The 22,732-nt window shown below is 47.0% G+C and overlaps 1 protein-coding gene across 1 annotated transcript; it reads left to right on the top strand.

The window, feature by feature from the left end:
* Positions 1–18,006: 18,006 nt before the first annotated feature.
* LOC149872497 (beta-defensin 13) lies at positions 18,007–21,245 on the top strand. Its single transcript, XM_090031341.1, has 2 exons — positions 18,007–18,144; positions 20,957–21,245. Exons 1-2 carry the CDS (start codon positions 18,084–18,086, stop codon positions 21,079–21,081), a joined length of 186 nt encoding a protein of 61 aa, XP_089887467.1. The 5' UTR covers positions 18,007–18,083; the 3' UTR covers positions 21,082–21,245.
* The last annotated feature ends 1,487 nt before the right edge of the window (positions 21,246–22,732 follow it).

Here is a 22,732-nt window from a genome sequence, read left to right as displayed (position 1 = left end):
TTGGCTCATCCTGGCATAAGGTGACCAGCTGAGGGAGTCAAAGACTCAGCTTCTAACCGAGCCATTTGCCCAGCCAGTCAGCAACAGAAGCAAAATCCCTAATCTCTTGGTGCCATTGTTTATTCCAGGATTTAAAAAGGATGGCAGTAGAATTTGCAAAGATCAAGCTGTCCTCTAGCCATCAGGATGCAATGCTGTCCTGATGAAAAGGCTCTTCTTTTGCTCATGCCATGCTCAACCCCCAGGAAAAACAGGGAGAGGGCACATTGTGCCATCCATAGTCATTATTTATACGGCAGTGCAGCCAAGGTACCTCAGTCAATAGATTTACGACTCTGATACACAAATATAAAGATGGTCTGTGCTGCAGAGAGCTGACAATCTAACCATCACACAAGTGTCAACACCCAGACACAAGAAACCACGACACTGTATTGTCTCAAGGGTGGGATGGTCTCAGTACATCAGCAGCATAACCACTCCCAGATGGTTTTTTAAGACCTCAAGGCAAACATGAGTTTTAAAGAAGGATTCATAGATGCTCGGGTTGGAAGGGACCTCAGTAGGTCATTGAGTCTGACCCCTGCCCTGGACAGGAAAGAGCGCTGGGGTCAGACGACCCCAACCAGGTGCTTGCTTAGTCTCCTTTTGAAGACCCCCTAGGTAGGGGAGAGCACCACCTCCCTTGGAAGCCCGTTCCAAATTCTGGCAACCCCTGCTATGAAGAAGTTATTTCTAATGTCCAACCTAAATCTGCTCATGGTAAAGGCGGATGGCAAGGTAGCTGTTTTTTGGTGGGGGGTTCCATGCAGGAGCTATAGGAAGCTGACCTCTCAAAAGATTAGGTCACCCAAGGCACTTTGAGCCTATAGAGACAGGTAGACCCATAAGGCCATGGAGCTTGGACACAATACCCAGTCTTGTGAGCAGGTACCACACCACCAACATTTGCCATCCTCTTCATTAGCAGCTATGCATGCGTTCCAGCCCCCCCAAACCATTTCAAGAACATCAGAGATCCCAGTTGGTAAATTAGGCTGGAGCCCAACCATAGAAGGGGTATGGTCCCCAACACTGACACTGCACTTGTGGGTCAGTCCTGATTCCTCTCATGCCAGTGGAGTTTATTCAAGGACCTTGATAAGGAATTCCTCCTATGAAGGAAAAAGCTCCAGTCTGTAAAGCCCATCTTAAACTAGACATGTTAACCAGTTTCATAATACCAGAGGTGCAATGCAGATGGTCCAATAAAACATATCACCATCAAAACACCCTTGCTTAGTTCTTACGTGTTTCCTGGACCATCACAGCTAAAACATCACTCCAACATGACCAGTTTAATAACGCTCCTTTGGAGAATGATTTATTTACATAGATGCCAGCAAAAGCCCTAATATAGATGCAGTGATACCGGCAAAAAGTCCTTTAGCTGCTATAGCTTGCTTTGCTCATGGAACTGGTATAGGCTACGCTAGCAAACTGAAATTAGTGTTGGTATAAATTGCCTCCACTAGGCATACCGCTATTCCAGTGTAGCGCTCTACCAGCAGAAGTTTCCTAGCATGGATGAGACCTAACAGCGAAAGCCAGCTGGGCTATCTGGACTGTCAGGCTTTGTTGAGATGAAAGATTGCTTTTATATCCCTGCGGTCATTGCAGTGTATTAAATAATCACAGGCTGTGTTGCAGTTTATCTGACATGGAGTTAAGTCTACTCCATTCATGAGCTTACATCTTCTCTGGGGGCAGATTAAGGCGCTCAGAGGCCTCTTTTATTAAGACCACTCATGTTGAACTGGTTCCTTTACCCTCCCAAAAAAGTGCAGAGCAGCAGCCTGGAGTTCAGATTCGGCCCAAAGAGATAGGGAGGGTAATAAAGGACTCTTCCCCCACTGCATTTCCCAGCAACAGGGTGCTGGGGCCCAACTTCTAGCTTTGCCGTTTGCCCACAGATCTTTGGCTGGGCTGGGCTTATCAAGTCCACCCAGAGCAACGTGTTTTGGAGTTAACACCCCACTGAGACCTGTTCATATGTCCAAGGGCTGTTGATTCATGTTTCATAGGGCTGTAGTGTATGAGGGGCCAGACAGTCTTTTGGGCCCTTTACAGATGCCCCGTAACACAGGGGACTGTGTGCAACAGCCTGCAAGGCCTCTGCCAGTCCTATGCTCTGATGTACATTGGTTGCAAGCCAGATCCAGTTTTAAGCCAGGTGGCAGACAACTTCTTTCTTTAAATGACAGGTGAGACTCTGACTTAATCATATGACTCCAGGTGCTGTCACCTTATGCACAAGCTCATAAATCCTAGTGGGCTTTAACCTGTGCTTGCTCTTCTTCCTCGTCACTTATTCAGTGCAAGTTGTCAATACAGGCACCCGATGTCCTGCAAAGAGGATGCCAAGGGCTGTTCACTGAATCTGAAGATAAAATGCCATTGTATTTTACAGTTGACAAAGTGATGACATGGCCAAGCAGCAGGGTCCCTCTGGGACAACAGGACCTACCTGCTACCTTCCATTTCTTAGGGGCCTGCCATTCAGAAGGTGTAGTATGTTCACTGTCCAAAACCCAGGTTCCTTTTGAGTTGTCTCCAAGTATGTGTCCAAAAATGAAGGAAGCCAACCTCAGTTATCATGTTTTAAAACCTTGTGGGTGGAGCTGCAGGCTTCCTGGGTTTTTTTTACTATGTGCTTTTATTCCATTATAACCAGTGATCCCCAGGTAAAGAAAACTGTTGCCATCCAAGATAACTCGTTTGCCGTTCCACAAGGACTAGTCCGTGCTGTGAAGTGCTTCATGTTGAGCCACTGCACCTTGTGTTTAATATTCACTGGACAACCTGGCTGGAGAGCAGGAGGGAAGCTTTGCTCAGGTGGGAGCTAAAGGTTCAGGCCATTCCCAAGGAGCAGCCATCTCCTTAAGCCTTGCACCTCTAGTTTGCTTGCTTCCTGCATCCACATATCCTGCATTATCCACATATCCCCGCTCCTTTGCTGCCCACGGGGCCAGCTTCAAAGGGGATGCAGGAAAAGAGCTTGCATAATGCCTGACCTATAGCCAGGTGGTCAGAGCACTGTGTTCGGAAGTCAAAGAGATGTGGTTTCAAACCTCCTTTGGGTGACCTGAGTCTCATTTCTGAAGCACTCTAACTGGCTGGCTATTGGGCTAAAACATAGACACAATCCCCTTCTGGTGTCCCATTAGTCATGGGCTTCTTCTTGGCTACAGTTCGAGAGCCCATGCAAGTACACAGCGGATGCCCGTACCTGCTCGGCGAGCGTGCAGCCCCCTGCACGACTCAATAGCTGTTTGGGCGCTTGCGCACCCCCACTGCCCCGGGACAGAATTAAATACTGCATATGTACCAAAACTGGCAGCCATGCAGCTTCTGGCACAGAGGAATAGCCCAGCATTCGGTTGTACCCAGCCCACTGCAACATGCAATCTGATTGGTCATTAGCGCTCCAGAATTTGGTGATGCAGAGCAATGGGTGGGTGGGCTTGTCACGTGACTCGCTTCAGCCAATCCGGAAAGGAACGCATTCTTCTCTGTCACAATGAGATTCTAGGTGCGAGGTTGGCACGGTCTGCCACTCCTCGGCGCGGTCCTGGGCAGGAAGCAGCAGGTAAATGGAGCTCACAAGACCAATGTCCTCTGCCCTGATCCCCATGCATTTTGGAAGGAAAATATAAATCCCGGGGCAATTTGCCCTCCTGTGTTGAGTTGCCCTGGATCAGTCTGTTTTGTATCTCTTCCCTACAGTGATTCAGAGGTAACAGCTGATCTTCAACTAGGAGACAGTCTGTCGCTAACTACTGATTTAAAGCTGCCTTTAAGGGGATTTTGCTGTAAGCGCCAGGTAATTCAGGCTCAATTCACTTAAATCCTTTTGATCAGGTTCCTCTCTCAATACTATTTTACAGCATCCATATATATGCTAGGCACATCTGACCCCGGGAGATTACAATAGACCCTTCCTTTATGATGGGGCCAGTAAGGGAAGGCAAAAAATACCAAACTGCTTTTAAGATGGAGCTTGGTGACAAAGAGTAGGGCAGGCTGAAGGCAGGCGGATGGGGATACATTGCAGTAAGACCTAGGAAGTGCTCAGGCTTGGCCTGTGGGAGCCATGGTGGCTCTGTAGCATGGAGATGGGGAGGTGTTCAGGTTCATAAAAAAAGGGGACACCATAAAGATATTAGATGATGGCCACCATTGAATGTTATCTGGAACATCACTTTAGTAGCCAAATGGGTGTATTTGAGGAGCTTATGGCTTACCAGACCCATAGGATCTCCTAATAGACTTCTTTTTGTGTGTCTGTCTGTCCCCACACACCCCCTCCAGGCCATGTTTTCTACTGCACCTGCCATGATGGCATCTGAGTAACGGTTTGGTCTTTGTGTCTCCTCTCTCCAGTCATACTCTGTGATCCCAGTTGAACTGGAAATGATGAAGTTCTTCCACCTTCTTCTGGCTCTTCTCTTTGGGATCTTCCTGGCCACTACTGGTAAGACGTGATCCTAACAGCCAGGACAAACTCAGCTGTCTTGTTTCCCAAATATTTTAAGGGGCATATATATGTGTCTGTAGTGGGCAGGGAAAGGAGGTCAACTTTCTCAGGAGGCCAGTCACCCTCATCTTCACTTTGTATTTGAGATGACAACAGACACTCACAGAGAAAATGCTGGGGGACAGTCCTTGTCCCAGTGGAGTCAGTGACAAAGCTTCTGTTGAAGCCGAATGAGGCCAGGAGTTCATTTAGTGCTCTGTCTGGTTCTGAATCAAGGTTGCTCATGTTTTGTGGTTTCAATCCATCTTCATGTTTCCCCCCCAAAGCCTTTGGAGAACAAGGGAGGGAAGGAGGGGAGGGGAGGGAAGGGAAGAGAAAGGGAAGGGAAGGGAAAGGGATGCGAAGGGAAGGAAAGAAATGAGTTTATCCAAGCACAAGTCTGGGCTTGTCCTTGAATATATTCCAGACTTGGGCCCCAGACCAGCCAAACATTTAGGCACATAATGAACCTTCAGCTGTGGCTACTCCTGCTGACGTTAACCTCCACGGTTACCATATACCTCTAGTATAAGTCTCCCTGTATAGTCTGATGCTAATTTAGGATCTGAAATAATCTGCCTTTTAAAATTAGAAAGCCAGATTTTTGTATGAAGTAATTTCACTTATGGCCAGCTCCAAAGCCACATGAGGGCAGTGGGAAGAGTTCAAATGGGCGATGCATTGAGCTGGTAACCTCTCCTTTTCTCTCCATTTGTTCTAAAACATATGCTTTTGTCATTCCCCATCACCCGCTGACTCTTGTCCCTTGCCCGGGTCTGGCAGTGGTGTCACAGTGATCCTGCATTTGCTCACTCGCTTCTCTCCTTTGTGCAGCCAACGGCCAGCGTGCGACCCGGTATGTCAACCACTGCCTCCAGAAAGGTGGCACGTGCCGATATGACGACTGTGAGGCGGGTGAGGAGCAGATTGGGACTTGCTACCGTCAGACCATGGTCTGCTGCCGCGATGAGGAATAAGAGGGGATACAGGCAAGCAGGCTGTCCTGGAGGCAACCCGTTGCCAGATGCATAGTGGCCACAGAAATCCATGCCATTTTTTAATTAAAAGCAAATTGTTGGTAAATTATATTTCCTTCATAATAAAAGGGTTGCATTGTTACCCTGGTGTGCAAGTTTCTCTTTAATTCTTCTCCCTTGAGAGCACAGACCTCATTCTGGTCTCATAAAAGGGCCTTTTTGTGGGTGGAAAGATAAGATCCCTCTTCACAGGAAGAGTGGAGTCAAGAGAAAATGAAAATCAGGCCCTGAGTTTCATGTAACCTCTTCTCTTGTGTACTTACTTAGGCCCATTCTCTACCGTCCACTTCCACGGGAGGTAGCAAAGTGGTTTAATCCCTATTGTACACAGGAAAAACTGGAGCACAGGGAAGCTAAATGATTTTCCAAAAGTCCTGCAGGGAGTCTTTCCCAGCCCAGGGCCCTGAGCCCAGGTCTCTCATGTCTTCAGACAAAAACCATGACCACTGGAGCAGCATTTGTCACTCACCACACTGGCTCAGCCTTGTAACTAATACAAGTATGGCCAGGCACAAATGAGTTAATTGATCCATTCTCATCTGATCCAATTACAGCAAAAGCGGCTGACTTGTGCTCCCAAAAAAGTCTTTGCCACGTGACAACCCAGTTTGTGCTTCTGCAGCCACCTTGTGGCCTGTGTTTGCACCAATGCACTCTGGGAAAATCTAGACCATTACCACATCTTGTCCCCGCCGCTACGGGATGTGCACACAGAACGGTGCTAGTGGCTTGCGGCGTGATAGACACTGAGGTGCTTTGCTTTATGCTGGTCTATGAGGAAGGTGGCTGTGTCCCAGCTAAGCAAGGAAGTGGCAACATGTCTGAGTGGTTACAGGAAAGTAGACATAGCATCATAGAAAATGGGGGCTGAAGGGACCTCAGGAGGTCACACCTAGTCCAACCCCCTGCTCAAACCAGGGCCAGCCCTGACTAAATCATCCCAGCCAAACAGTCCCCAACTACAGCACCCTAACCAAGGCTTTGTCTACCCGGGGCTTAAAAACCTCCAACGATGGAGACTCCACAACTTCTCTGGGTAACCTGTTCTAGTGTTTTACCACCCTCCTCATGAGAAAGTTTTTCCTAATATCCAACCTGAACTTCCCTTGCTGCAGCTTGAGCCCATTGCTCCTTGTCCTGTCATCTGCCCCCACTGAGACCAGCCCAGCTCCACCCTCTTTGCGACCCCCCCGCAGGGGGCTGAAGGCTGCTATCAAATCCCGCCTCGGTCTTCTCTTCTCTCAACTAAATAAGCCCAGTTCCCTCAGCCTCTCCTTACAAGTCATGCCCTCCAGCCCCTTCACCATTTCCTGTGCTGGACTCTCTCCTAATTGTCCACATCCTTTCTGTAGTGAGGGGCCTAAAACGTAACTCCAGATGTGGCCTCACCATTGCTGAATAGAGGGGAAGAATCACTTCCCCTCTAACTGCTGGTAACCAGATCCTACCAGTGCAGCCCAGGATGCCATCGGCCTTCTTGACAGCAAGGGCGCACTGCTGGCGCATATCCAGTTTATTGCCCACTGTCACCCCCAGGTCCTTTGGTGCCTAGCTGCTGCCCAGCCAGTCAGGCCCCAGCCCACACCGGTGCATGGGATTGTTCCATCCTAAGTGCAGGACTTGGCACATGTCCTTATTGAACTTTGTGAGTTTTCTTCCAATTCGTTGAGGTCTTTCTAAATCCTAGCCACACCTCCCAGCACATCTACTACTCTCCAGCAACCGTGGCAGAAAATTGCTTCCACGTGCCTGGCCGCTGAGGCATTGTGAAGTTTCACAGCTGAGATCATCAACTGCCATGAGAAGGAAATGAGAAAGCCAATGATCAGCAAACATGGAGTCAGTTTATATTGTCTGGGTAACACCACTAGGTCAGAACGACCTGATGTGAGGCATTTAGCTGTGATCAGTACACAGGAAACAGGAGTGTGATGAATTCATGCCTACTCCCTCTCTGTATCCAGGATTCAAGCAAACATCCACATAGATACAGAGGCTCTTTGCCTCTTTGGAAACCCCACACTCAGGCTTTGCTCTTCTCCATGGCAGGAAAGAGGATGCTTTGGTTTGCTGCCTTCCTTATACTCCTGGCTGTTCCAGGTAAGGCAAAGAAAACCTAGGCTTTGAGACTGATAATGCACTGGATATGATACCAGTTTGGAGCACCCATGTGTAAGGCTAAGGAGGTGCCAGGAAGACATGTCACTAAGAGCAGGAGTATCCAGGAGCTGGGTTAGCTGATGAGCTATTGGAACACGTTTCTCCTGGGCATAGGGGAGGGGGAGGAGGAACGCTCTTAGAAGGTTTTAGAAAGGGCAGAGAAGAGGAGGTGGCAAAGTTGGTTGGGAAGGTTATGGCATTTAGAGGTGGCAGCAAAGAAATGTGCATGGGACCCGCCCTGGGGGACACCAGTAAGCAGAGTGGTGCTGCAAAAGAGACAGTGTTGTCTAGTGGGTAGAGCACCAACCTGGGACCCAGGATAGCTGGGTTGTATCCCCAGCTCTACCACTGACCTGTGGGGTGACCTTGGGCCAGTCATCTCACTGCCCTGTGCCTCCATGTCCCCATCTGTGGATTGGGGTGAGGATAGTGACCTCCTCTGTAAAAAAACTTCTGATCCACTGATGGAAAGAGCTATCTATGGGCTAAGTGTTATCACATGCTGCTATGGGCTGGGGAGCTTTGAGCTGGTTCTTCAGTGACTGAGAGCCTCTGAAGATGCTGGTTAGGAGGTTCAGCTTACTCTCCTCTGCTTGTGAGTTGCTTTCTTTGTAGCTGTGTCTCTGTACACACTCACAGAGGCTGACACAAGATCATGGCAAAGTAGGGCTGAAAGGGACCTCACAAGGTCACCTAGTCCAGCCCCTTGCTCAAGGCAAGATCCCTGATGTCTCCAGGCAGGCATCACCATAGGTTCTGCCTGTGTTTGCCTATCGGTGCACCTTTTCCTCTTGCAGGCAATGCCCAGGGATCCAAACACGTCTGTAGAACTGCAGGGGGTCAGTGCCGGATGGGAATCTGCCTTTCGGGTGAAGTCAGGATTGGGGACTGTTTTATCCCCGTAATCCTATGCTGCAAAAAGTACCCAGTGCGCAAGGCAACCGGAGAATTGCAAGGAGGTGCCTGATCCTTCAGCAATGGTCTCTTCTGTTCCCCGCTCACGCGAGGCGGCAACTTTGTGTGTTTTGAATTGCGTGCGGTAGATCTGTGTGTTTTCTAAAGGAGATGTTGTGCCTTTCTGTGCTTGTTCTCTTGGCTCTTCACTGCCAGGTGTCAGCTGAGAGCCCATCAACCCCATATCCAAGCTGCCCATCCTGGCCTGAGGAACAAAATCAGAGTTGCAATGGTCTTCCCTTGGCTTGGAACCTCCCCGGGGGCCAAGGCATGGAGCCACCATGACACATGTGTGTATGTGTGTGTGTGCACATGTTTGTTCTGATTTCCCCCCATACACTGTCACTAGATTACAGGTGTGTGACCTCAGGGGTAGGGAAAGCCTTGTAGCCATTAGCCTCAGGTTATTCTGTGCAGTGTCCATGCTTCTTATCTTCCTGTGTGGAAAGCAATAAATGTGGAGCTTAACAGAGGAGTCATGGTCTTTTTCTATTTCCTCCTTCCTCCCCTGAGCAACTTGCTCACAGTCCCACAGCAGATCAGGGGCAGGTGTGCAAGCAACACGTGTGTGTGGTGGGACTCCTCTATGGGTGCTGGCTACTAGATCACCCAAGAAACAGCACCCTCTCCCTGGAAAATCAAAGCTCTATCACACTAATCACAGTTGCAACAGCCAAGTCTCCATCCCACTCTCACAGTGGTGGTCTCACAGATTTGACCGTCTACCATTCAGAAGGTAGCTTCTCCCAGTCCTTTCTGGGGTGTGCCAGGCTGCAGGCAGAGCTTCTGCTGCATCAGTGCACAGAAAAGAAAGAGCAGGACTCAGCACGCCCTGCTCGAGTAACCCAAGAAGATTGCAATGGCAGGGAACGCTCCCCCATTTTTGAAGGATCAAGTGCCGTGGTTCAGGTTGAACCTACTGCTCATTTACAAACAGAAGGGAGTTTATAGATTTTTTTAAATGTAGAATTAAAAAGAAAGAAGGAAAGAAAGAAAAAAGATTAAAGTGTAAATGTAACATCTTGCAGTTGTCTAAACAAAAGGTTTCCTAGTCTGGTCTGGTTTATTTTGACAGGTTTTTAGTCACTGATATTTGCCACCACAAATTCAGGCAGAAAAAACTTCAACATGGCAAAAAAGCTCATGGGATGAGAAAACTGTTCCTTACTCCACACCCGTTGGAAAGGCTTTTATTAGCACTACTTGGCATTTGTACACACCACGAGATTTCCTGTTTACGCCACTGCAACTGTTCCTAGATCAGGACTCCCTATTATGATGACCTGCTAGATCATAAGTGACAAATTTCACATACCATGGTGCCCAAATCTCATGAGCTACCAAACCACTGCCTAGCCATCTCTGCCCCTTTTTTCCCCCCTTAAGTATGACTTTCATTATTAATTTTCTATGACACCATGTGCTGTTCTACCACAAGAATCATCTGGTTTTTTTATGTCAAACAAAGGGATTTTGGAGAAAAAATGTGTGACTTTTATTCACACTTCGTTCTCTTCAGCAGGAAAGCCAAGTTTCAGTCTGGTAGTCCCTTTCTCTTGAACAAAAGACTACATTTGTTACCATCCACTGAACCAAAGTAAGAGCAAAGAGCAATTATGCCAGTGCTGTAGAGTTCTGACCTTATATATCTCTGTATAAAAAAACTGGTTTTTCCCATTTGTCCTTTAAAAAACTTCACTTCCAGCCTATTTTTTGCTTCTTTCGCCACCAGTTTCACTGAGACCTCAGCTGATCTCCAGGCATGAATACCTTTTATCTCCTCTTTGCTGTTCTCTTCCTGGTTTCCCTTCTCCATTGAGATAATACCCTTCTGTCGGAGGCAGCCAACAGATTTGTAAAAGCAGGAATACTACAGTTGAACGAGAAAGCAAACCTAGTTGCTCAGGATCTACTCACAGCCAGGAAAATGTCATCCTTAGACAGGGAACTCCTGGCCCCACTGTATCAACAGCAAACCCTCCATGGACTCCAGATGGGATGGATTTCCCTCTCATGCAGAGTGTTTCAAAAATGCATACTCACTTCAGCCGTCAGGGATACAGAGACGTATTGATCAAGAAAGGTTGATTCTTATTTCTTTAGAAAGCAAGAATTACGCTACTGTAGGTATTCCAGATGTCCACCATTGATAAATAGGGACTCATTGCAGCAGCAAGCAAGAGAACAGTACACATATGTGTATATATATTTTTGAGACACCTTGTGTACAGGAATATGAATTTGTTTCAGCCACGTCATAGTCTCAGATCAGTTCATTGTTCCCTTAATTTTCCTTAGAGATTGTCTGTCAGCACCACACTCACATACTTTATGTCCTGTTAAAAGGTTTGTAGGTCACAGCCCTGCAGTTGGATCCATGCAAGTAAATGCCTATACTTTCATGCAGCTCCTATGAGGTCGACAGCACTACACATCAATGCCAGGCTCTATCCTCATGGAGCTGGTTGCAGGATGGGACAATTTTGGGCCAAAAATACTGCAAAAAAGTTGGATCAGTTCTGGCCTGGAGCTCAAATTTCCAGGCACAAAATGGGCCTCCCTCTCATGGGTGCCGCCTACAAGGGGCGCCTCGGAAAGAGGGTTGTCACCTTGAAATGCATAAAACTCTCCACATATCCCCTCCCTACCCCCCAGCAAAATTAAAAGTCTGTGACTATGCTCCCTCTAATTACTGGCCTTTCCCAGTGTGAACATTTCTCTTCTCCTGTGTATATGCAACAGTCATAATCCAAGTCTCTTACCTGTATTCTTAGCCACCGCACTTTTTTGTGCCTTGCTGGTGGATTCAGCTTTAGCACGACTCATTTAGGACTAGACTATGAAAAAGATTTATGTAATTTGGGATGAAAAGAGGCACCCTGATGGGATTTTCAAAAGTGCCTAGGTGCTTTCATGCCCGTTGATTTCAACAGGAAGGAGGCACCTTTGCAGAACCACTAGGTACCTACCTGTAGCTTGACATGGCCCAATACCATTAAAAACCTTTCTGAAGGCACTTTTGAACTGCATCTGAACTGTTCCCCTTCTGTGAGACATCACTCACAGCAATTCTCCTCTCCTTCTGGCTTCTCTAATGTGTTTAGTGTCAGGTTTACCCTCTCTACTCATGGGATCATAAATCAGGGAATTCTCTGATTGGATGTATGGAGCATTGTCTCCCACCTGGACCCCTTTGGTCCAAATCATTTAATTTGGGGTGTTGCCAGACTAACGCAGTCACTTAAATTGAAGTGATGTTGTTGCCGTGATGGTCCAGGAAATACCTGAAAGACAAAAATGCTGTTGGTGAGACCTTTAATTGATCCAAGTTGGTCCAATAAAAGATGTCACCCACAGAATCCCTGCTTCTCGCAGTCTAAGTCAACCTTATTGCTTCTCCCTTCCCTCCGTGTTTGATTTCAAAAGGTACCGTGGTCCTGACGGGCATGGTAGGCAATAGTAACCTCCGGTGTGCTTCCACTGTCACCAGAGGAGATTCGTTAGTGGCAATCATCTTTTTTGGGGGCTGGATTCTGGTTTCACTTATAACAGTGGAGTGAGAGGTATGGCTGAATTGTAGTTGGGATCAGAATCCGGACCCCCGTTTCTAGAAATGGATATACCAGGACACCTGCTTGAGGGGGGCCAAGCAGGAAGACTGAAAAGGAAGCCAGGATAACAAAAGATCTTGACATCTGGTAGAGTAGTTTTAGGCGACGAGACGGCCTAATGGGAGAGTGTGGTGGGAAGGATTTGGGCATGCTATCAGTTTGAGAGGGCTGAGCAGCAGCTGTCCATGTGCTAAGACTTCAATTCCAGACAGAAACATCTGGCTCCTCATTGTCAGGTCAGCCGGCCTGTACCCTCAGTCCAGGGAGCTACTTCCAGGACTTTTGATACCGCCTCCCACAACAGTCTCACAAGCAAGCTAAGGAATATAGGTTGGATGAATGGACTGTAAGGTGGATAGAAAACTGGTTGGATCATCGTGCTCAAAAGGGCAGTAATCAATGGCTCAGTGTTTAGTTGGTAAGGCGGTATTGAGTGGAGTGCCCCGGGGATCGGTTCTGGGACCAGTTTTCTTCAATGCCTTCATCAACAATCTGGGCAAAGGGATGAAGGACACCTTCAGAAAGTTTGCAGATGACACCCAGCTGGAGGGAGTAGTAGATATGCTGGGGGGTAGGGCTAGGATTCAGAGAGACCTCGACAAATTGGAAGACTGGACCAAAAGAAATCTCTTGAAGTTCAGTAAGGACAAGTGCAAAGTCCTGCGCTTAGGACAGAACATCGCTCTGATGACCTGAGGAATGACTGAAGGGCCAGGCCAGGGCTGTCACCCCTCCTCACATCTGCAGGGTAATCCCAGGCTTCACTGTGCTGTTGATAAGCACATATTTGTTGGGTAACTACAGACATTAGTTTGTCATAAGACCTCTCTGAAGCTTGTTTGCTGTTCCCAGGGGACAGTCCAATGTCTGTTTGACCCGGATAGTGACAGCCAAGAAGAAAACCTTAGTTTGCTGTATGAAAAAGTGTGAGGTATAATGGAACGACAGTCGGGAGAGGTAAGGCTCTGAGCTGGGTGCCTCAATTACCCACCGTGTGCATTGTACCCATTGACTGTTGTACAATCCTACCTCACAGGGGTGCTGTGAGGCTACAGGGGGTCCGAATACAATAATCAAGGAGATCCCTTCCAGCCTTACATTCCTATGGCTCCCACTCACACAGCTCCCAGGCCACACATAATGACTGCCATTGCAAAGCCTAGAAGTGAACACCCAGTGGAAAGGCATCAATGATATCAAAAGGAAAAAAAAAATAGACAGAAAAAGATGCTGATAAGACAAGAGGGAAGCACTGAAGTCAGTCTGTGGGGGTGATTCTGGTGCTTGGGCAGCTCTTTCACAGTGCTGAGTGCTATGGGCTCCTGCAATATATGTAACGAATAATAGCAAATCCCCCTGGGAGCCCAGCAATGAATCAAGTCCCTATTATAGTAGGTGATGTGCAAGCCCACAACCAAGAGATCCTGGTATATAAGCTGCCAGGGGCAACAGATGAAGAATTGGAGTGGTCTCATCTGTATGATGACAGCTAACACAGGCGGGTGTGCAATAGGGGTAAGTAAACTTCATGTGAACCGTAAGAGTCACTGCACTTCCATTTCTGAAGCGACGTGCCCCTGCGGACTCCAGCTGTTTTGCTGTGCACAGGTTCATGGTTGCTGTGCAGTGCAGAGCAGCTGAAGCATGCAGTGCATCTGGCTCCAGATGTGCAGTTATGTCACCCATGCCGAGACTGATTTTATGCCTGGGGCAGATAAATTTTAATTTTCTAAATTTTTAAGGGGCCCCATGGGCCAGATAGACTGGCCTGGTGGGTCACATCCACCCTGATCCAAACCATTCCCATGCAGCTGGATTGAGCCTACAGAAGGGATCTGGCCCATGGCCAACCTGGCACAGCTTATCTAACCCATGGGCACCAATGCTTTAAATCATATGAAGAAACAGGGATTTTTCACCAGCGGAAGGACAAGCTATTCCTATGCACATTAAAAGGACCCTCAAGTTAAAAAGCATGCACGTTGTCTCTGCCGCGCAACACCAGGAGAAAGGAGTGTTTGGTGACATGGAGAGGCGGCAGGTTCTGCTGAATGGAAATAATCTTCCACTCACTGTGCAATCAGACTGTGGCACTCACTGCCCCGAGGCCAAGAACCTGGGGCTAGTCCTGCAGGGGGTTGGACTAAATGACCCCCTCCCAACCCCCATTTTCTATGATCCTTGGTAAAACTCAGTGGGACTGAGAACAAGCACAGCCAGAGGCTTAACAGTTAATATTATCAGAGCTCATGGCTCTGTGTTAGGAATCAGGAAGGTAACTCCACGGACGCTTATTATGCCCCTTCTCACTACCATGGGGGTCACATGCGTCCTCTGAAACAACTGGACCTGACCACTGCCAGAGATGGGATGCTGCACTCCCGTATTCCTCCACTTCTTAAAATGAAATATTCCTTCTTAACATGCCCTGAACCTTAAATTTGAGTTTTTAAAATGGCAAAAAGTTCTCAGTGCAGCAGCTAGACTCTGGGTCCTTGCAAAAGTATCTTTATTTGATGGGGCGGGTTTTGATCGAGTCATAAGATGCGGGTGTTTTAAATCCAAGGGCATCTAATAACCACAGAAATATGGTTTATGGGCTTTGAGTGTGTTCTAGTTTGGCAAGTCCTAAGCTCCACTGGTCCTTGAGACTCGGGACCCACCAACACAGAGACAGACTCATATGAGAAACTTGTTATGAACTAATATGACCATAATCCTTCTGTCAATAAGCCACAGGCTTAAAACAAGAAGAATGGGCATAGTTATTTTTCTAACACTTAATGAATTCTGTAGGGCAGTGTCTTGCCTCACTCAGGGCCCCATCCAAATCCACCAAATTACATGACAGACTCTCCATTGACTTCAATAGAGGCTAAATGAAAATCCAGGGGATTAAACTGCATCACTCAGGGTGTTCAGGACACCAAGGTCAATGACTAGTGTCTTCAGATAGCTGGGCAGGAGACAAAAACTATAGCTGCAGTGCAGTCACTGCTATGATACCACTTGCATAGACACACCCAAGCTTGTTTTAAGGTGGCTATCTTAGATATTGTTAGCAGGATGGGTATGGTAACTTGGAGATCAGCCTGGGAGAGATGCCCAAGTACCTCTCCCACTTCTTGGGTGGGGTTGGCAGCTTGCTCTGGGCTCTGCCATAGATACAAGGTTAGCAGAGCCCCAGCTAGGCAACTGCAGTGGTGACATACCCATAAAGGGCAGGTCAGCTTGCTCTCCCCCTGAGCAGCCACTGGACTTTTAAGTGCCCTACATCCACTTGTGATCATGGACACATCAGAAAAACCCATGTTTTCAAAATGAGAGGCCTAAAGTCATTCACCTTCATCCATGTTTGGGGGGGATGGGGGTTGTACTCTGCACCTGGCAGTGTCATGAAAGCATAGTCATGGTCACCTATAGCAATGAAGATGTCACAGCACAGGTTTTGGCACGGGCCAGCAACCCATGTAAACACCCAAGGTGCCTGCCTGGGCTTATCCAGCCCTCACTGAAGCCATTGCCACTGCAGCTTTACTCCTATTGTCTACATGTGACCACAGGGTAGACGTTTTAGCACAAGGACTGATTTCCAGACATGCAGAACCCTTCCCACATAAAGCAAACCACCTTTAAAACCCATGCCCCTTAGGTCAACCGAAGCCTGCTGAAGTCAATTTAAAAGTGCACCTTGACCTTGGGCTTTGGATCACAGTCCTAGTGAGAAGTCTCAATATTAATTTCTCTGCCAGCCTCCCACTTCCCCATTCAGAGGACCAATGTCCAGTATGTAAAGCACAGGCTGGGATTTGTGAACAGCAGGCTCTGAAAACCCTGGAGACTCACTGAACAGCTTCCCACCCAAGGGTCAGACGTCAACACGGCCTTCAAGCAAGGCAGAGGTGAGCATGGATGTGCCTGGACTACCACTGTATAGCTTGCAGTGTTAATTGATTACGTATGTGGACAAGGTTGCCAGTCCTCTGAGCAATTATATTGGCTGCTGCCCAAGTAGCTCAGCTTGGCTGGCAATGGGTATCCATTTTGGCTTCATCCAGCAGAAACATAGTGGCCACTCAATAGTCTGGCTTTCCTAAGTGCCTAGCAATAATCTAGCTACATAGATGTGTTGAATCACCATCTTTTCCCAGCTGGGCTTCAATGCAGTATAGAGTTGGTTTTACCCATATTTCTATTTTAAAATAAAGCCTTCCAAACCTGAAAGAAGCCTCTGAAATACTGTTGCTTCTCATTTTCTCCCCCCGAGTTGATCCCCACAAATCCAGGTGCAATCTTGGCCTGCTTGCCCCGATCTCTGATTAAGCCAGGAGGTCCCATCCAGCCCTTTGCCCTGTGTTCCTGTGTCCAGCCAGGAAAAGGCTTATCTGCATTGTTTGATGATGATGCTTCTTCCATTTGGCCTGGCTGTATTTTTCAATACTGGCCCATCTCCAGCTTGCAAATAAAAGACAACAGAGGCAGCTTGAAAAGGGGGAAATAAATCCTTGCCTGTGGTCTTTCTTACTTTCCTGTAAATGTTTTATTTCCATTATTATTATTATTATTATTATTATTATTATTATTATTATTATTTGGTGGGGGAGGGGGTTAGTATATTGACATTCAGCTCTCCAGCTAGAAAATCAGTAGGACACAATATGAGTGCTCTAACTCCCCTCCCCAGTGAGTCTCGGAGTTTCCTTCCCAGTAAAGCAAGTCCCAGCTCATGAGAGGAGACTCTGAGAGTTCATTAAAATAAAAGTAGAAGTTTCTAGCAGACAAGGTTCCTTGGGTAGAAGTGATATCTTTTATTACACCAACTAAATCGTTGGGGGGAAAAATGTTCCTTGCAAGCTTTCGGGCACTAACACCCTTCTTCAGGACAAGGGAGAGTTTGCTGGCATTTGTGTGCTCCCCGGGTAGAATAGAAACCAAAATGCAAAACGTAGGTCTGTGAAAATCCACATGCAAGGCAGTGAGGTTTTTGCATTCTCACATTTGCATTTTGTAGACCTGCATTTTGCATTTTGGAGAGCACACAAATACCAACAAACTCTCTCTATGCCTGAAGAAGGGCGTTTGTGCCCATAAGCTTGCAAGGAACATTTTTTTCCAACTGTTTAGTTGGTCTAATAAAAGATATCACATCTACCCAAAGAACCTGGTCTGCCTATATCCTTAGACCAACACAGCTACAACCAACAACCCTGAAACCCCTAGCACACATGCTTCTAGAGAAATGCTTCAGAAAGTAACCCCATTACATCCAAAGGACAATATGTTTACATATATCCTTTATTTAGATTCTTGTGATTTTTTTTACACCAATGTCCTGATCTTTTCATGGAGAATTATTGCACACAAAACTCTGATACTGCAAGTACCATGTACCCACAGAGAAAAAATTGGGACTGAGAACTGAGTTCCTGTCACCGCCGGCTGAAATATAAATACAGGACAACTGAATTGTGCGCTTTCTCCCTCAAGAACTTTGTGACCTGAAGTGGCTTCAGTACTGACCTGTGGCTTTTATTTTGTCGATAAAAATCTTTGCTTGTTTTCCTGCTACTGGTGCCTCCAGGACGAATCCTCTTCCCGGGGCCATTGTTTGCTGGAGTGTCGAAATGCACCTGATAGTGGTCTCTCCTCACCAGGAAAGTTTTGCAATCCCTCCAGCCTGTATAAATCAATAGTCTTCCCGTCTCTGTCTGTCTGTTTCCATCGTCCTGGGTGCTGCTTTTCTGTGGTGTGATCTGCCCTACAGCCATGAGGCTCCTTTACCTGCTCTTTGCTGCTGTCATGCTCCTTTTCCTCCAGGCCGTTCCTGGTGAGGTGGAAAGATTTAAAGGGAGTGTATGGGACTGGGTGGAGGGGGAGCAGAGATGTTTTCATGCTGCGGCTGAGAAGGATTAGACTGGGGTCTCTGGGGAAGATGGGGAACCTGGGATCCTCCAAGCAAGAAGTTACTGCATGAAATATTCTGCCTGGGATGCCTTTTGAGGACAAAATCTTCAAAACCCAATCAAAGGTATTAGCTTGCAAAAAACTCAGGTTGAATCCTGATGCTCACTTCACACTACTCTGTCTGTAAGATGGGGATAGTGGAACCAGTTTAATACACAAGGGTGTTTAATAGGGGATTAGTTCATCAAAGTCAGTGGGATTATTACAGTGACTTTCAGATCAGTCCTTCATCTCAGCTGGAAAGTGCATAGGAAACATTGCTGGGATGGTCGCAAAGGTGTTGGGTACAATGCATGGAAACATCGCTGGGATGGTTGTGATGGTGTTGGGTACAAAGCATGGGAGCATCGCTGGGATGGTCGCGAAGGTGTTGGGTACAATGCATGGAAACATTGCTGGGATGGTTGTGATGGTGTTGAGTACAATGCATGGAAACATCGCTGGGATGGTTGTGATGGTGTTGGGTACAATGCATGGGAGCATGACTGGGATGGTTGTGATGGTGTTGGGTACAATGCATGGGAGCATCGCTGGGATGGTTGTGATGGTGTTGGGTACAATGCATGGGAGCATCGCTGGGAGGGTTGTGATAGTGTTGGGTACAATGCATGGAAGCATGACTGCGGTGGTTGTGATGGTGTTGGGTACAATGCATGGGAGCATTGCTGGGATGGTTGTGATGGTGTTGGGTACAATGCATGGGAGCATCGCTGGGAGGGTTGTGATGGTGTTGGGTACAATGCATGGGAGCATTGCTGGGAGGGTTGTGATGGTGTTGGGTACAATGCATGGGAGCATCGCTGGGAGGGTTGTGATGGTGTTGGGTACAATGCATGGAAGCATGACTGGGGTGGTTGTGATGGTGTTGGGTACAATGCATGGGAGCATTGCTGGGATGGTTGTGATGGTGTTGGGTACAATGCATGGGAGCATCGCTGGGAGGGTTGTGATGGTGTTGGGTACAATGCATGGAAGCATGACTGGGGTGGTTGTGATGGTGTTGCGTACAATGCATGGAAACATCGCTGGGATGGTCGCGAAGGTGTTGGGTACAATGCATGGGAGCATTGCTGGGAGGGTTGTGATGGTGTTGGGTACAATGCATGGGAGCATTGCTGGGAGGGTTGTGATGGTGTTGGGTACAATGCATGGGAGCATCGCTGGGAGGGTTGTGATGGTGTTGGGCACAACTCATGGCACAGGTGCTAACAGAGTTGCTGTGAGTGCTCCCTGGCTCCTGCTCCAGTCAATTCAGTGACAGTGAGGGAGGTGGAGGCAGTGCAAGGAACAATGTCCTTTAATAAACACTGAACTGAAAGTTGAATGAAAGCCAGAAACGTCCTGTTCTTCCCTGGTGAAGCGGTAGCCAAAACAACATTTGAACAAGCAGTAGCAAACCAGTGTAACTTATGCTCACGAACCAAAGATCAGTCCAAGGTTGTGGGCAGGGTTGGTGCAGGGCGGAGGGGAAGTCTCTGCTTTTGACTCCTTGTTTTTTCCAAAACAGAAATGAAACCAGTGGGTTCTTTTTTGTTTTGTTTTTCTGGTGTTGTATTAAAATGCAGGTTGCTTCTGCCCTGTGCTTTTTTCTGGAAGATTTTAGGGACAATTAAGGTGTGTCGACCCCACTTCCCCAGAGCTCCTGGGAACATTGATTTTAGGCATGTTCTGCCAGTCTGCACGTGGCAAACATAGGAATGAGTTGCTGATGAATGAAGCTGTCCCTCCATGGCCTCTCTCCAGCACACGGGGGAGTCCATGAGTGGTAGCAGGGATTGCCCTCGGTGCAGCTTCAGGGCCTCATTTTGTGGGGAGGTGGTGGGTGAGAGTGGAAGGGAAGGGATCACTTGTGAATCGCACACCCAGAAGTCTTGGAGAAGTGATGTAGACAAACCAGAAGAGTATTAAGATGCCTTTAGCATCAGAGCTCTCAAGGGAGTGAAACTTAAATAGCAAGGAAGGGAGGGGTTTTTACTCAGACTGTTTAAAACCCCTCCATTTTCATCCATTCAACTGAACTGTCAGACAGGCAGATGGGAAGAATAGCCCCTTTATGAATGATGCAGTTTTCTAGCCTTCTGCTGAGTGCAAAGCAAGGAATCCTTACTATTTTGAAAGGTAAAGACAAACCCAACTCTTTCTCGTACACCCTGCCACCCCCAAAAATAACCAAACCAAAAAAAACCCCCCGTCTTTTCTGGACCTTTTAAGTATCTTAGATAAAAATACAATAGCACATTTCTGCTTCGTTTGCAGGCTGCCAATAAGGCACTTGGGTGTTATCATCATAAGTGTCTCTTGCAAATCAAGGGAAGTGAGTCTTCCTCTTTATTCAGCACAGCTGGGCCCTTCACCAGTTTGGGGACCCACGCTTCAAATGGAAAATAGCAAAAATGATTACAGACCTGGGAAACGTGGGTTATGGGGAAAGGCTGAAAGACCTAGGATCATTTTGTTTGCAGAAGAAAAGAGTGAGGAGAGATTTGAGCAGGGGGCTGGACTGGGTGATCTCAGGAGGTCCCTTCCAGCCCTATTTACTTCTCCCCATGAGCCTATGATCTATAGCTTGCCCAGTTGCCCAATTTAAGCTCCTGTTAGGCTCGACTTCAGGAGGGCTCTGCCTGGGTGCATGGTTCTCATTGCAAAGATGGTGTCTATCTCTTTCCCTTCTGCAGCCAACGGCAGCTATTACAGCACCCTGCAATGCAGAAACAACCACGGCCACTGCCGGAGGCTCTGCTTCCATGGTGAACAGTGGATCGGCAACTGCAATGGTAGGCATCAACACTGCTGCAAATGAAAGACGAAGCTGAGATAAAGAACCACCGGATCCCAAAGAGGAAGGAGACCAAACCAGACCTGCCAAGAGAGACCACAGCAAAGAGGGGCAATTCCCAGGCTGGACACAAGCAGCACTTTTACAGCAGGGTCATTCCACTGTAAATAAAAGTTTTGCTTTTATAAGTCCCTCTGGCACAGTAGCTGAACTGCTTTTTCTTAGGGACATCAGAAGGTGGAAATTTCTATCAGAAGTCTAGCGCTGGAGCACTGGGTCATATAGCTGGGTTTAGTAATAGATAAAGACTTTTTGCTTCTAACTTTTCAGTCTGATGATGATAATGAGACGCCCAATCAATTATCTGACATCAGCCCTTCCAGCCATGAATCGAAAAGCAGTCTCTGTCTCAGAGATCTCACAATCTCTGTATAGATGAGACAGTCATAGGAGGAAAAGCAAGAAGTGGAGGGAAGAGAAGGTAAATGCTGAAAGAGCACTGATTTTAAGAGACTCAGCTGAACAAGTACAGGATGCCCTCAGTTATTTGAAGCTGCAGTCATGCAAATGGCAGGTTTCTTCTACTAGCTTGCATATACCGGCATTGCACAATTAACTGGTTTCCTTTAAGCTTCGTTGAATACAGAGCTGTATATCTGCTCAGAAGTTCAATGCAATGGCTTGTAGCCTTTGGTACTGTGTTAGAAACTGTACTCTTTTTTAAGAGAGAGTATCTGTACTGTCGAGCCTAGGATGCCTCGTGTGTTACCATGACTCACAAGATGCTGCAAATAATTCAGTGACCCAAATGGCATTTTGGCAGCTGCTTTCCAAATGGGTTCAGATTACTCAGGATGTAGCTATATCTCACAGAGTGTTCTGCTAAAAGGCTCCTCCCTTTTGGTTTTATTGTATTTCAGGGTTTTGCAATGCCCAGCATCGGATCAATCAATCACCTTAGCGACAGGATGCAGGAGTTGCAGAACGATGAAAAGAAAACATTTTCAATTATTTTTCTTTCCATACTTGAAAAAGCTCTTCTTATTAAATGTTTAGTTTTAAAAATAAATGATTGGTTTTCTTTGAAGGTGCGGGAGCCCAGTCATAGATCCACAGATTGTGAAGGGCTGGAAGGGACCTCACAAAATCATCGGGTCCAATGACTCGTGATGAAATAATGAGTTAGCACCACCGTTACTAATGAGTTAGCACCACCATTACATCTCAGCATTGGATAATCACATTCTTGAAACCAGTGGTGATTTGGAGTGAGAGGACACAAGAGAAAGAGCCACGTAGATTTTAGGGTGAATGCTATATTCTGTAAGCAACTGATTTTTGTGCAAATCAAAGTTCAGTCAACACCATCAATAGAATTTGCCTTCAAATATAAAAGAAAAAATTAAAAGAGGGGAAAAAAACATTATTATAGAATATGTGTAGAGAAGAAAAATGAAGTTCAGCTGCTTAATATGCCGATACAAAGCCTAATCTAATCCCCTATGGGAACCAGCAATAAAACCTCTTCATTGACTTCACTGAGAATTGAAATAGGCTCAGGGGTGTGACCGTTATACTATTTTTCAACACTAGATGGGGATTGTAGACCACTTTCCCAACTTTGCCCAAGCAGCAAGCAAAAATGAAGACATGCTATCTCGACCCTGACATTTTT

Source organism: Crocodylus siamensis, chromosome 1 (assembly GCF_052110815.1).
Source record: "Crocodylus siamensis isolate JL-2025a chromosome 1, ASM5211081v1, whole genome shotgun sequence".
NCBI lineage: Eukaryota > Metazoa > Chordata > Crocodylia > Crocodylidae > Crocodylus > Crocodylus siamensis.
Note: the sequence above shows the minus strand (reverse complement) of the source record. Positions and strands in the feature narration are given on the sequence as shown.